Genomic DNA, 12,809 nt, shown 5'->3' with positions numbered 1-12,809 from the left:
ATTTAATTAATTAAATTTATATGCCGCTCCTCTCCGAAGACTCAGGGCGGCTCACAATACATTATGACCTATTGTAGTCATAAGAGTCCACTGGGGAGATTCAAGTGAGTTCCGTACCAGGATACAAGAAGCATGGAAGTTGGGACTTGCATCATAGTGTCAAACGTCCTTCCTCATGGGCTGTACAAACATCCATGGAAATAATTGCTATTCTCCCATGCAAAAAGAGCTAAAACCACCACAGGTATGACGTGCCAGATATACCTTTGTTTTTAGTGATACAGAAACCTCCATCTGCTGCAACCTGTTTATGAAGATCATATGATATAATATTTCCCCATAGAAATCAATTATTTCTAGTTCTTGGTCATATCTTCAGTCCCATTGAACATCTACATGAAAGTGCTAAACGAACTCACCCATCTGTTCAGGAGGAGCTATTAACAATATGCATGTGATATCCACCTTTATAATGTCACCCTGAGCTGAATGGGAGATCCAGTAAAAGTTGTTGCAATGTGTGGAAATGGCCCATGCCCAGAAAAAGAAGAACCACAACTTGGGGCTCTTCTGGACTCATAGCTCCTGATGGACAGGTAGAGTCTGTGGCCAGGCAGCTATGGCCCAACCCTGGACTGCCTATTAGAGCAGTGCCCCCCAACCTTTTGGGCACCAGGGACCAGTTCCATGGAGAGAGGTTTTTCCACAGACCAGAGGAGATGTGGCTTCATGTGCTGCCTGCATTCTACAGATGAGGCTTCGCTGTTTGCATGGTGTGGTTTCTGTCATGGCATGGACTGTCGCCAGTCCCAGGACCGGGGGTTGGGGACCCCTGTATAAGACCTTTACTTGGAACAGGATGCATTGTTATCTCATAACTGGATTCCTGTATTTTTGTTGTGGCTCCGTTGCCTGAGCCTGGGCTATCGACAGATGCAGACTCTGAGAGTGAGGGAGTTGGCAAGGCGTCCCTCTCCAGGACCCTCCTCTCTGGCAATGCCTCCGGAGGACACCGAAGGCCAAGAGATAGGCCCAGAGCCAAGCATGTCCCCGCAGCCACAGGTGGACAGCGATGAAGTAGATAAGTGCTGTCTGGATCCTCGGCAGTGGCGCAGGAGAAGCGTGCGCAGCAGAGGGGAAGGCGTGCCAGAGATTAGCTGAGTCACTGAACCACACCCCACAGGGTATAAATGTGGGTGTGGTGGCCGGTTCAGTTTGTGATGAGCAAAAACTAGAAATAATCCATGATCTCTGCGTTACTGGACTTCTGCCTGCCTTGTCGGACTGCATTTGGACTAATCCTTGTATTGTTGAAACTTTGCCTGCTTTATCAAAATGCTTGCAGTCTAATCTTTGTTTTGTGTGAGTAAAAGTTTGAATTGGCAGCTAGGCACTGGGTTGCTGCCAGCTTTCTCTTCAAAGATTTTGTTGTGTGACTTATTAACTCCGGGCCATCTGTGGGGGTGCGTGTGTGGGATGGGGACAGAACAATTTTTGCTATATGCATTTGAAGACCATTGGAAACTTTGGCTGGCCCAGAAACCATGGTCTGCATGTTTAATAGGCTGCAAATATTACCGCAGGAACAGCATTGGTTATCAATTATTGCAAAGTGCAATTCATGTACTTCTCAATATTTATACCATGTTTCCCCGAAATTAAGACCCTGTCATATATATTTTTGAACCCTGAAATAAGCGTGTGGCCTTGATACTTGATTTCCAGCTCTGTGTTTAAATATTTTCGGGGAGGGCTTATTTTCAGGGGAGACTTATTTTAGTGCATGTGCTCAAAAACCCGATTGGGTTTTTATCAGGCAATGTCTTATTTTCAGGGAAACAGGGTATATTCATGGATATCTAGAGACCTGGCTATCTAATAGACAGCCTTTTGCAAGTAACTTCTTCCCATGCAGAATGGGTGACAAAGGAGTATCTGCTGAAGGTTCCCTTTTATCTCAAGGTATAACAGGAGGGGACATGAAAGCGAGCAGTCTCACTGACATATCTCTCCTTTGGAACAACTTGCCTCCAGGCAATGGTGACTTGCATTCGCATAGCTTTCAATCCAGTAATAACAGCAGTTTTTGCAGACTGGCTTTTGAATTGATCATGGGATTTTCAGAGCCAATGCCTATTTTGTATTATACTGTATTGTAATTTGTAATTAATAATTTATATTCTCGCATTGCACACTGTTTAGACTCCTTTGAAACTCCGGTAGTTTAAAAATGTTATAAATAAAGAAAAAAGTATAAAATTGTTCCTTGGTTTTTAATGGTTACGTTAGCATACAGCATATACAGTAATCCTATACCTAAATGAAATAAATATTGTACTTTGTACTGTGTGAAATAGAGTTTTTAGCAAAGTATTAAAAAACCTGTGACTCATGGATCATCTCTTCAGAAAGATTTCTTTACCGGATTTCTCAACGACTTCAGCAGTCACAGAGCTTCTCCCATCATTTCCCTGGATGTTTCCCTTCCTAAAATTCCCTACCTTCTAGAACACCTCCAAGTGAAATAGGAATAAATGAATATGACTTCCTCTAAGGGAAAAGTCCAGATGGTGTTTTCTTCCCAATTCTTGAACTCTAGACTTAACCTAGTGCAATGATTCTTAAAGTAACTTGATTTACATCTAAATAGTGTTAAATTCTTCCAACTAAATAAATCCATCTATGCTTAGAGTTGAAGAAAAACAACCTTCCAAGGAGATTTTGAATAATTCTATTCAGGCTCCTCCTCCCTCCTTATTTCATTTGTTGCTTAGTTTTTAGAAATTGGTTGCCACTGCAAAATCTTTCATTCCTTCTTGGTAGTTCTTAAAGTGTGCTTTTCAATTGCAAAATGGCTTGTCCTCAACCATCAGATGAGCTTGTATTTTTTGTGAATGGAAGGAAGGTAAGGATTTCTTTTCTCTGACAGAACATATACTTACTCTTTTTAAAAAAATAATTCAGGAAGGTGAGGAATGCTTTATGATACTATATTATTCCTGACACTGCATAATGATTCATTCTGACTTGCAATATATTATATCTTTACAGTACAAGAGACAGATTTGTGTACATGCAATAGTAATTGCTTACACAGAAATAAAATTGCATAATTACGACATATTTATTGACTTGTAAAATTACTTCCCCAAGTATTTGTATGCAGCCCGATAGGACAGGAATACAGTGATCTTAAACCAATTAAATGAACGGAACTGTTATAGAAATGATTTTGTTATATTGTGTAACTATTATTTTACCATTGTAATTAATGTAAAGGTTTGCCAAGACTAAGCTAATTAAGACATTGCTAAACAATCTTCTGAAAAGTTATTAAGAAATAAATCAGATAATATTTCTTTTTCTATTTAAAACTGATAATTATGCAGTTTTATATTTACAGCAGCAATTTACAAATATGTTAAGTAGCTTTTTGCCAGATTTACTACAAATTGATATTCTGAAGAGGAACTTTAGTTTACATGACACATGCAAGAAAACAAGAAGGCATCCAGAAATATATTTTATGAATTTTCAATGAGAAAATTTTGAGGGAGAAGTTTAAAATGTGGAACTTTCAATGTCCCCATCCCTTAGACCTGAAGTGAACTACATTTTTGCTTTTTTATATTTTTAGAATTCTAATACCATGTGATAAAAGCACAAAATAGGCTATTAAAATATAAAGAAATGCCCAGGAAACAATTTACCTTCATTCATATTCCCAGTGTGTTAACATTTTGCAGTCTTTTCTTACTCCTACTCTTTTCTGCAAACATACCATAACTAAAACAAGTTTCAGTCAGGGCAGGGGTGAAATCCAAAAATTTTCCCTACCTGTGAGTGTGGCTTGGTGAGCGTGGCAGGGGAAGGATATTGCAAAAACTCCATTTCTACCCCATTCTGGGGCCAGCCAGAGGTGGTATTTGCCAGGTATTTGGAATCATACGTGTCATCAATAGTGCTCAGCAATCTACAATACACACAAATACAGAGTCAAATTCCACTTAAAAAATCATCTATAATCATGTTAAGAAATGTTTGCCACAATTTGGAATACTGTTTCTAAATCCAAGGAAGAGAAAGAAAAGATCACTAAAATTGGATGCTGATAATGTTTTTTTTTAAATTGTATCACTACTCTCACACAACTCACAGGTTTTTCTTCACCTTACGCAGTTTTAATTTGGAGATAGGATGAGACAATATATATTTGGGAGAAACATCTGATTTAGTTTAGAAACATAAGTGAACACCTGAAGGAACTTAAGGTGTTGCCTTAAGTTCATTCCTACTCAGGTAAATATGGTGCCTTGGGGCTTTACCAGAGTTTATCAGAGTAAAAATTTATAGAAATCACAGCTCAGCCAGTCTTAACTTGCCATTTGAGTAATAAAATAATGCAGAAGTAACAGAAGGAGGAGTGAATAACATCATTGCTCCCTGAATATTTTAATTAGGAACAAGAAGAACCATTAGAAGAGCCTGGTGGCGCAGCAGACTAATAAACATTCAGCTGCCTGCAATTACTGCATGTTCGAATCTCACCAGGCTCAAGGTTGACTCAGCCTTCCATCCTTTCTAAGGTAGGTAAATTGAGGACCCAGTTTGTAGGGGCAATAAGCTGACTTTGTATAAATATACAAAAGTATGAAGGCTATTGCTTAACACATTGTAAGCCGCCCTGAGTCTCCAGAGAAGGGCGGCATATAAATCAAATTAAAAAAAAAATAGAAGGAACTGCCTTCAGAGGTCTCTATATTAAAAAAGGCATCAGTAAGGAGAGGCAAAAAATAAAACCGTTTTCATATCATAAATGATTATAAGCCTATATGTACAGTGATGTTTTCTTATGACAGAGTAGAAATCTTTTAATAGAACTTTATTCTGGTTTGTTCCCATCAAAATATCAACACTGAAAGGAATTTTTCATGCCTTGCACAGAGAGTAAAATGTAAATGGAGTTATATTGCTGAGGGAGGGAGGGAGGAAGGAAGGAAAGGAGGGAGGGAAGACAAAAGGAAAGAAGATCTATTTCTTATCTTTTGATTTGCTATGATTTTTCTTATGGCTTATGCCATGTCCCACTTGTCCCCTTCTTATCCTAGAGGTCTTATTGTATCTGAATGTCCACAGTCCAAACAACTTTGCATTGTCCCTCTCTATTAACAAATGTCTCAAGTCTCAGTTGAATTAATTCAAACATGGTATGAGATTTGTAAGCCTGTAATGCTAAGCCTAAGTAAGAGGAAAGAAAAAGTATGCGGTATTAATTTCCATTATTAAAACAACATTAAGCCTATTGGGTGAAAGTGCATTATATCCTTATCAGGCTTAAATCTTCTTTCAATGCAGGTGACAGACAATTATCCCGATCCTGAAGAATACTTGCTTAATTATCTGAGAAAAGAACGTATCCTTTTTCTTTACAGCATTACATAATAAATTCTGTTGATTATGCAAGATGCATGATAATTTTCCTGTAACCAAAGTAAACCTCAGTTTCCTAGGAAAACAGAGCCTTTTGGTTCATATTTATTCTGACAAGCAAAGTCAAACCAGATTCACTTAACAATCACACAATTCCCTTAACAATTGCAAGGATTTGCTTCCTAACTGTGGCAAAAAAAGGCTGTAAAATCAGACGTGACTTACTTAAGAACTGCCTTACTTAACAATTGTCATTCTGGTCCCAATTGTGGCTGTAAATTGAAGACTACCTGTATTTATTTTCTTCCCACTTTCTCCCTATGGAAATTGAAAGCAATGGGGAAATTGTTCTGGTAAAATATACTGTCTTAGATGGGAATCACAGTTTCTTTCCTTAACAATATGTCTGTATCAGTCCACCTGACTGGAACTAAATATGGCTGTGGAATTGGAGGCTGTGGGGCCTGTACTGTGATGATATCAACCTATAATCCTGAAACCAAAAAGATACAGTATCCTTCAGCAAGGGGGAAGCTGGATTCTGTCTAAAGATTATGCAAAGTTAAGGAAACTCTCTGATGTTGCTTTCACCCCAAAGAATTGTGGAAATACAGATAGAAAAATAATAATTCTGTCAGACAAGAATAACCAAAACAGAGTAGTAAAGCGGTTGGAATCTCAGTGGGCCCACATAGGTTTAATGATGCCAAGTTTCAGTTAAAACAATAAACACCTGTTCAAGCTACAGTGCTTCAAAAGAAGATATTCACTACCCCTCCCCACTTTCCTTATTATATAAGGTGGTGGGATGCTTGTGGATCTCTGTAGCACTTCTCTTGGCTGCAATTCTTTTGAATCATTACCAAAGTAAGAACAGGTTATAATTGGAGAATCGTGATTGATGGAATACATCCTTTAACTCAATCCTATTTGGTACTCTGTTCACTATTCTAATGTCTCCTGATGGTTGTCCAGTCCAAGTCTGGATTCAAAGTAAGAAGCTGTAAAAAAAAGAAAGCAAGGGTCTTGCAGGGGACCACCAAGCACACATGTTCCTTTCTCACAGCTTTTTATTTCAATTTGAATCACAGGAATTATTTTTGAATTCTATTATATCTCTAATGAAAATCAATAATGGATGTTTAATATAAATTTGCATCAACTTTGTCTCAAGGCATAGCAAATATTATTCCAAGGTAGTGGCCCAATGGTTGGGTTTTTCTGGAGGGCTATGAAATGCTGAGGTCATAGACATAATGTCAGATTACATGGTGTTGAGATCATCTGCAACTATTTTAATGGTTATGCATGTGGATACTCTCCTTTACATCCCAAAGTCATTATCCAGCCAATTCTTGTCTATTTCCATTGTGCTCCATCCATGGTGCTGCAATAACCAGTGTAGAAGGAGTGGGAACCACAAAGACCAAACTTAATCCAATACAGGTAAGAATAAACGGTTAAATCAGTTAAGATATGATGACTTACAGTGAATTGAGAATTTGAACCTATAGTTTTTCTCAAGCCTAGTTCATACCATCTGAGTTGAAGAATAACTCCTAACAGTTTTCTGTTCCTAACTTCCTTAGCTCCTATCTCACTAAGTATTTCTTTTGCTTTGTTCTCCTTATCTGGTTGTTGTGGTTGCATCACAGATTCCTTCCTTTCCGTTGATATATGTGAGAAGGTATCTGCTGCTCTAGCTGTGACCCACATTTACCAGAGAAGGGAAGGGGCCCCCTAGTACTCCTTGCAATATAGGATCAGGTTTACGACAGATTCTTTAAAGGGTTGTAACTTGTAACTGAATTTTTATGTGGCATTTTCAAATGATAATGCACTTATCTGATCTCTGTTCCCATGGGGTCCTTTAGGGTGAGATCTCCATGTTCAGAAACATTTTCATTTATTTTGACAGTAAAAATATGACAAATTGTCAAGCTGGGCACTGGCCCTGCATAAAAAAATGTGGGCATGTAGGAGCTTTGTAATACAGAGATAAAACAATTAGGGAGATTTCTTCTTAAGTCTTGTGCTGCAGGCTATAGTTTAAGGCAGTGAAAAACAAGTGTAGCATAGAGGTTGCACTGCATGTGGTGAAAATTTGTACAGGCATCAGCCCTTGCAATGCAGCTTTTGCTCAGGATTCATGCAGTGTATGCAGCAGAGGAGAAAGAGCAGTTGTGACCATTTCTGTAGCCTTAGTTTAGACCTATGTTGTATATACAACAACATTTTCCCTTTTAAAAAAGTAAAAGTTGATCCTTAATTGCTTTTTGTAATAATCAGTGGGAAAATATGTTTAAAAATCCTGTACATACAATATAGAGTTTGAATAATAAAGTCATAAGAATAACATTTCATAAATAAATCATGGCAGCAACAGTTAATTCATATCCAGGCTATGTATAGATAGCAATAAATATATCTACAAGATAATGTTTTCCTGTGGATCATAAATTCAGATATTTTGATTCCAGGAAAGGCTGGCAGAGTGTTTTGGCTCTCAGTGTGGCTTCTGTACTCCTGGGATGGTGATGTCTATGTATTCTCTCCTGAGAAATCATCCTGAACCCAGCATGGAACAGATTGTTGCATCTTTGGATGGTAGGCTGCCTTTCTCCCAAAAAATATTTTTCTTTCCATGCTTGTTAGTAATTTAGACATGCACCAAAAGAAGCGGCTATTTTTACAGGTACTCCTCAACTTATGACAGTTTGTTTAGTGTCCGTTCAAACTGAAAACAGTGACTTATTCCCATTTTTCACATTTATGACTGTTGCAGTATCCCTATGTGATCAAAATTCATAGACTTGGCAACTGACTCATATTTATGACGATTGCAGTGTCCCAAGGTCACATAGCCTTGCAGCCTTCTGACAAGCAAAATCAATGGAGAAGCCAGATTCACTTAACAACCATGTTACTAATTTAACAACTGTGGCAAGGAAGGTCGTAAAATGAGGCAAAATTCATTTAACAATTGTCTTGTTTAGGAGGAAAAATTTTGGGCTCAATTGTGGTCATAAGTCGAGGACTACCTGTATGTATCTAAGTATTTGCCTCCCAAACAGTTCTTTTTTGGTTCTGCTACCAGATACCTCCAATATTTGTCTTCTCTACTCTCCACTTGTATTAAAATATATAAAATATAACGTGGGAATAACCAATGACTGAACCTTCTACTCGGGTCTTAGCTCCAGTTGGCCTTAGGTATTTTGAAATATTTTTGAAGTACAAATGGCATAAAACATATACACAAATTAATGTATAATTTAATAAATTAAAGTATATAAAGTAATCACATTTTGATTAAGTTATGGTTAAGGCTACCTTCTTTGTGTATCCTTTAACATTCTGTTTGTTTATGGGAACAATCTTAATCTACAGATTTATTTTGTTGAAGGGAGCAAAGATTTGACCAGAGAGGAAGCACTTCCACCATGGAGATCAATCCTATGCCTGCAGAGAACTATTAGGAAGAAAAACTGCATTCTTTCTATGCTCTGAATAAAAGTTTATCTTCCTGCTTTGGTTTGCTCTTTTGAAGTAGTTTTTTATAAAAGTAGTTTATAAAGTATGAAGTAGTTCATTTCTTTTGTAAATTATGTACAGTTTATGTTGATTATAATTATTGTTAACTTGCCCAAGTGATGCACATGCATTAAAAGGAGGATACAAAAACATATTGATCACTGAAATAAATTTATTGTGTGTGATCATTTCTTCCAGGTAATTTGTGCCGTTGCACTGGATACAGACCTATACTGGACAGCTTTAGTGCTTTTTCTTCGGTAAGAAAACAATGGATGATCATTGCATTGATTTTGCTGAAAGTGCCCATTAATGGAAGAAAATGCTGTTCTATTGCAAAAGTGGATAGAAGAAGTGATTATTTTATAAAGACCACAAAGAAATATACAGCAATAATATAATTGAAAACAATAATAAATAACCCCCTCTAGCTTTCTTTCCAGTGTTATCATAATATTCCTGAATATCATGGAATGAATTATTTTCTTAGGAATGCTGCCCATTGGCAGGGAGTGGAAAATGTTGCATGGAAAAAGAGGAGAGTAAAGAGAAAGAGAATTATGCAGAAGATCCATCATTAAGAAGAGGAAAGGTATGCTACAACATTTATGATTTTTGTGCTTTCATGAATGAGCTCATGATGCAAGTCCCAAAGGGTTTATTTTGGGTGGTATATATCAGTCTTACAGAAATGTCTAGATTCCCAATCTTATGATGAGGTCTCTTTCATATGATACCCTCTACCTTGGAAATGGCTTGTAATATATATGTGACAAGAACCACTACATTAATTACAGCCTACTTAATTAATAGGAGTAGAGGAGGGATTCATTTACCTTCCTTACTGGTTCGCAAATGTGAGAGCACATGCCTTCTCTATGCATGCACATGGCCTTCTGCGCATGCGCAGTGCTCACGCACTACGTCCGGGTGGATGGGCGGAGCTTCCTGCAGTCGCTGCTACCAGTTCACCTGATCTGGAGAGAACCAGCTGAATCCCAACACTGAATAGGGGACATAAAAAGATGTTAATGATTACACTAGATTTTGAATTAGCCTCTAAACATGTGCAAGGTGCACAGTGTCTGAAAGTATTTACATTATTTGGAGTGGAAAATATATTCTTCCCTTTTCAGGTTTTGACATTTACTAACCTTATTAGATTTTACCCTGCTGACAACTGGCATCTGTGCTAGTTCACAGCTCTTTATACTTGCATCCTAATATCTGACATAAATAAACCACAGAGATAGTGTCATAACATCCAAATGTCCGCAAGTTAGTTTTTTTCTTTCTGGCATTTATTGGTCATCTCATTTGCAGCCCACATCTCATAGCCTTACCTATGTTTGCTATGAAAAATCATTGGAAATTGCCAAATCTTTAATCCAATGGTATCTGAATCCTTTCCTTGTTGAATCAGGCGTGTTCAGTGAAGTTTATTTTCACATAATTAGACATAATATTGCAGTCTTAGAATCAAGAGTTGATATACTTCCATATCCATGCATTGCTATTTCAGAAGTTGGAATAGCAATTTCATACCTATATTTAGAAGTAATATGATTTAATTTTCAATGAAATCTAATAATATTAATAATATAATTCTTAGGGGAACAGGAGACTAGTTTGTTTCACTAGTCAACTGAAATCTCACCAGATGTAAAAAAGATGCATGATATACAGGTTTTGTAATTCACTAGTTTAATGAAATGATTTCCAAGGATTGTCAAAACATTTTGCCTTCCAAAGCTGTTTTGTGCTGAGACAAGTTCTAACAAGGATGGTGTTGTGATTTGTATAACTTGTTGATTAACACTTTGACAGGATTCAAATGTAACAATGTTTAAATTAAAATGTCCTGGGGAGGGTTTCAAAGAAATTAAAAAATGTTCACCACACCTTTCAATAATACAGCAGAGGAAGATCTTTGCCTAAAACCTGCATAAATATCCAGGTGTTAATTGATTCTGATACTTGATCTGGAACAGGAAAATCGAGCGTGGCCAACAGGATTCCATTCTGTGAACAGTGTTTGCCTCCCCGCCCTTTTTAAAAAAAGGATTAATGTACTCTGAAAAGATTAAAGCGAAAACCTGTTGTTTTCTCAGTTCCTTTAGAAAAATTGGCAGAGAACATTGTCTACTCATAATTAAAAAACTCTAACATTATCAGTACAGGATTGTTTTTGAATTCTAACAATGCTGATCTGAGGCATTCGGTTGAAAAGGTTGTAGAAAAAATGCTTTTAAAAGGCTCTGACGATCCCAGCTGAGCCACGCGATCATCAGAGGCTCTTCTTTTTACTTTTAAAAGTATTTTAAAAAGCCTCTGATGATCGCGCGGCTCAGCTGGACATAGGGGGCGGGCAGGGATTTTTGCTACCAGTTCTCCGAACCACTCGCCATCATCGCTACCTGATTGGGTGATCCGGTCTGAACCATTTCACCCCTGCATCAGAGCCTCATTTCCACCTAATTATAATAATTTATTTAGTCAACAACCAGCAAATTTAAAAACAACACTAGATTTATATATATATATATATAATCTACAACAAGATAGCTAGTATGTGTTAAATCTAAAATGATAAATAATGCAGAAGCAATTATTCCCATAGGCCTTATTTTCATTGTGGCAAAACAGAATTTGACTACTGCACAGGCATTTCTAGAAGAAGATTCACTTAGAAACAGTTGGGTCTTCCTGAAAATGTACATAGTAGGTGGAGAATTTAAGCAATGTAGAATAGAATTCTTTATTGGCCAAGTGTGATGGGACACACAAGGAATTTGTCTCTGGTGCATAAGCTCTCAGTGTACATGCAAACAACAAAGTGATAGGACATATATCATAGATCATAGTTACGATAATAAATCATAAGATATAACAAGTAATACATCATAAATACCAATACAAGGTAGTAGGAAAGATGAGAAGATGGGAAGGATAATATCAATACAGCCTACTACACAGATAAGTATCTTTATAGTAATGTATGTGAAATGGTTTTGATCTTTTGTCGCCACATGGGCAGGTATGCTCAGTTAATGGGATTTTGGAGTATCTGCCTTGCAGCAATGCAGATTGTAAGATTTTATGCCTGGGTGTGAAAAATACTATCTCACCCTGGGGGAAGTTAGATTGTATAGATATCTTTCTGGTTCCCAAGTGCTCTTATTTGCTGTATCCAATTTCTACCATCTGGGGCAACCTATTAACTTTAACCTGAAACTCCATATCCCTTACTTTCTGAGTGAACAGATATTTAGCTTGCCCATATCCTAAATAAATGAGGAATGAAACATAACGTCTGTGTGGTACCAATTTCTCCTCTATGGCCTGTTTCCAGGGAAAAGAAAAATTATCTATTAAAACTCAAGGGTCAATCCAACTGAAAAGATTTTCAGCCAGTAGTTTATCATCCTCCTCCAAGCCCTTATTTAAATTGCAGGCATTCAAGCATTAATTGGGTATACCCATTGGGTATAGCAAGGATTGATCTCAAAAATTTTGTTTGCACTGTTCCCAGTGCATCCTTCTTCACATAAATTTCTACTTGTGCCCCATAAAGGATCTCGACCAGTTTTAATGCCAAGGATTAGTTCTCCACCACTTGTATAAAAGAAGCACATAATAGCAATTGTAGACCTAAGAACTGGCTGTATTATGCGATTATGTGATGTGATGTGATTTCCAGGTGATTTTAGAATGGAACCATCCTAAATGCAGTAACACACCCTAATTTGTGCACTTCTACTTGTTGGATGACTCTACTAGAATGATCAGAATTTTACATTTATCAAAATTAAGAATCAGGTGATTTTTCTCTGCAGTACCAAAAT

The 12,809-nt window shown here is 37.2% G+C and overlaps 1 protein-coding gene across 2 annotated transcripts in view; it reads left to right on the top strand.

Annotated features, from left to right (window-relative positions):
- Window positions 1-2,851: 2,851 nt before the first annotated feature.
- Window positions 2,852-12,809, top strand: part of AOX1 (aldehyde oxidase 1) — an 89,525-nt gene continuing 79,567 nt past the window's right edge. The window contains exons 1-7 of one of the 2 annotated variants that reach the window (XM_070933274.1): window positions 2,852-2,905; window positions 5,356-5,413; window positions 5,846-5,942; window positions 6,768-6,876; window positions 7,911-8,037; window positions 9,163-9,224; window positions 9,455-9,526. In XM_070933274.1, the coding sequence (XP_070789375.1) occupies window positions 2,852-2,905; window positions 5,356-5,413; window positions 5,846-5,942; window positions 6,768-6,876; window positions 7,911-8,037; window positions 9,163-9,224; window positions 9,455-9,526 (579 nt within the window). Of the gene's footprint in view, window positions 2,906-5,355; window positions 5,414-5,845; window positions 5,943-6,767; window positions 6,877-7,910; window positions 8,038-9,162; window positions 9,225-9,454; window positions 9,557-12,809 lie in introns of both variants that reach the window. The other variant, XM_070933273.1, reaches the window with a different exon arrangement.

Source organism: Pituophis catenifer, unplaced genomic scaffold, assembly GCF_029215685.1.
Source record: "Pituophis catenifer annectens isolate HBS135680 unplaced genomic scaffold, rPitCat1.0.hap2 SCAF_1, whole genome shotgun sequence".
In the NCBI taxonomy this organism is placed as follows: Eukaryota; Metazoa; Chordata; class Lepidosauria; order Squamata; family Colubridae; genus Pituophis; species Pituophis catenifer.
The sequence above is the reverse complement of the archived record's forward strand: the minus strand, read 5'-3'. Positions and strand labels throughout refer to the sequence as shown.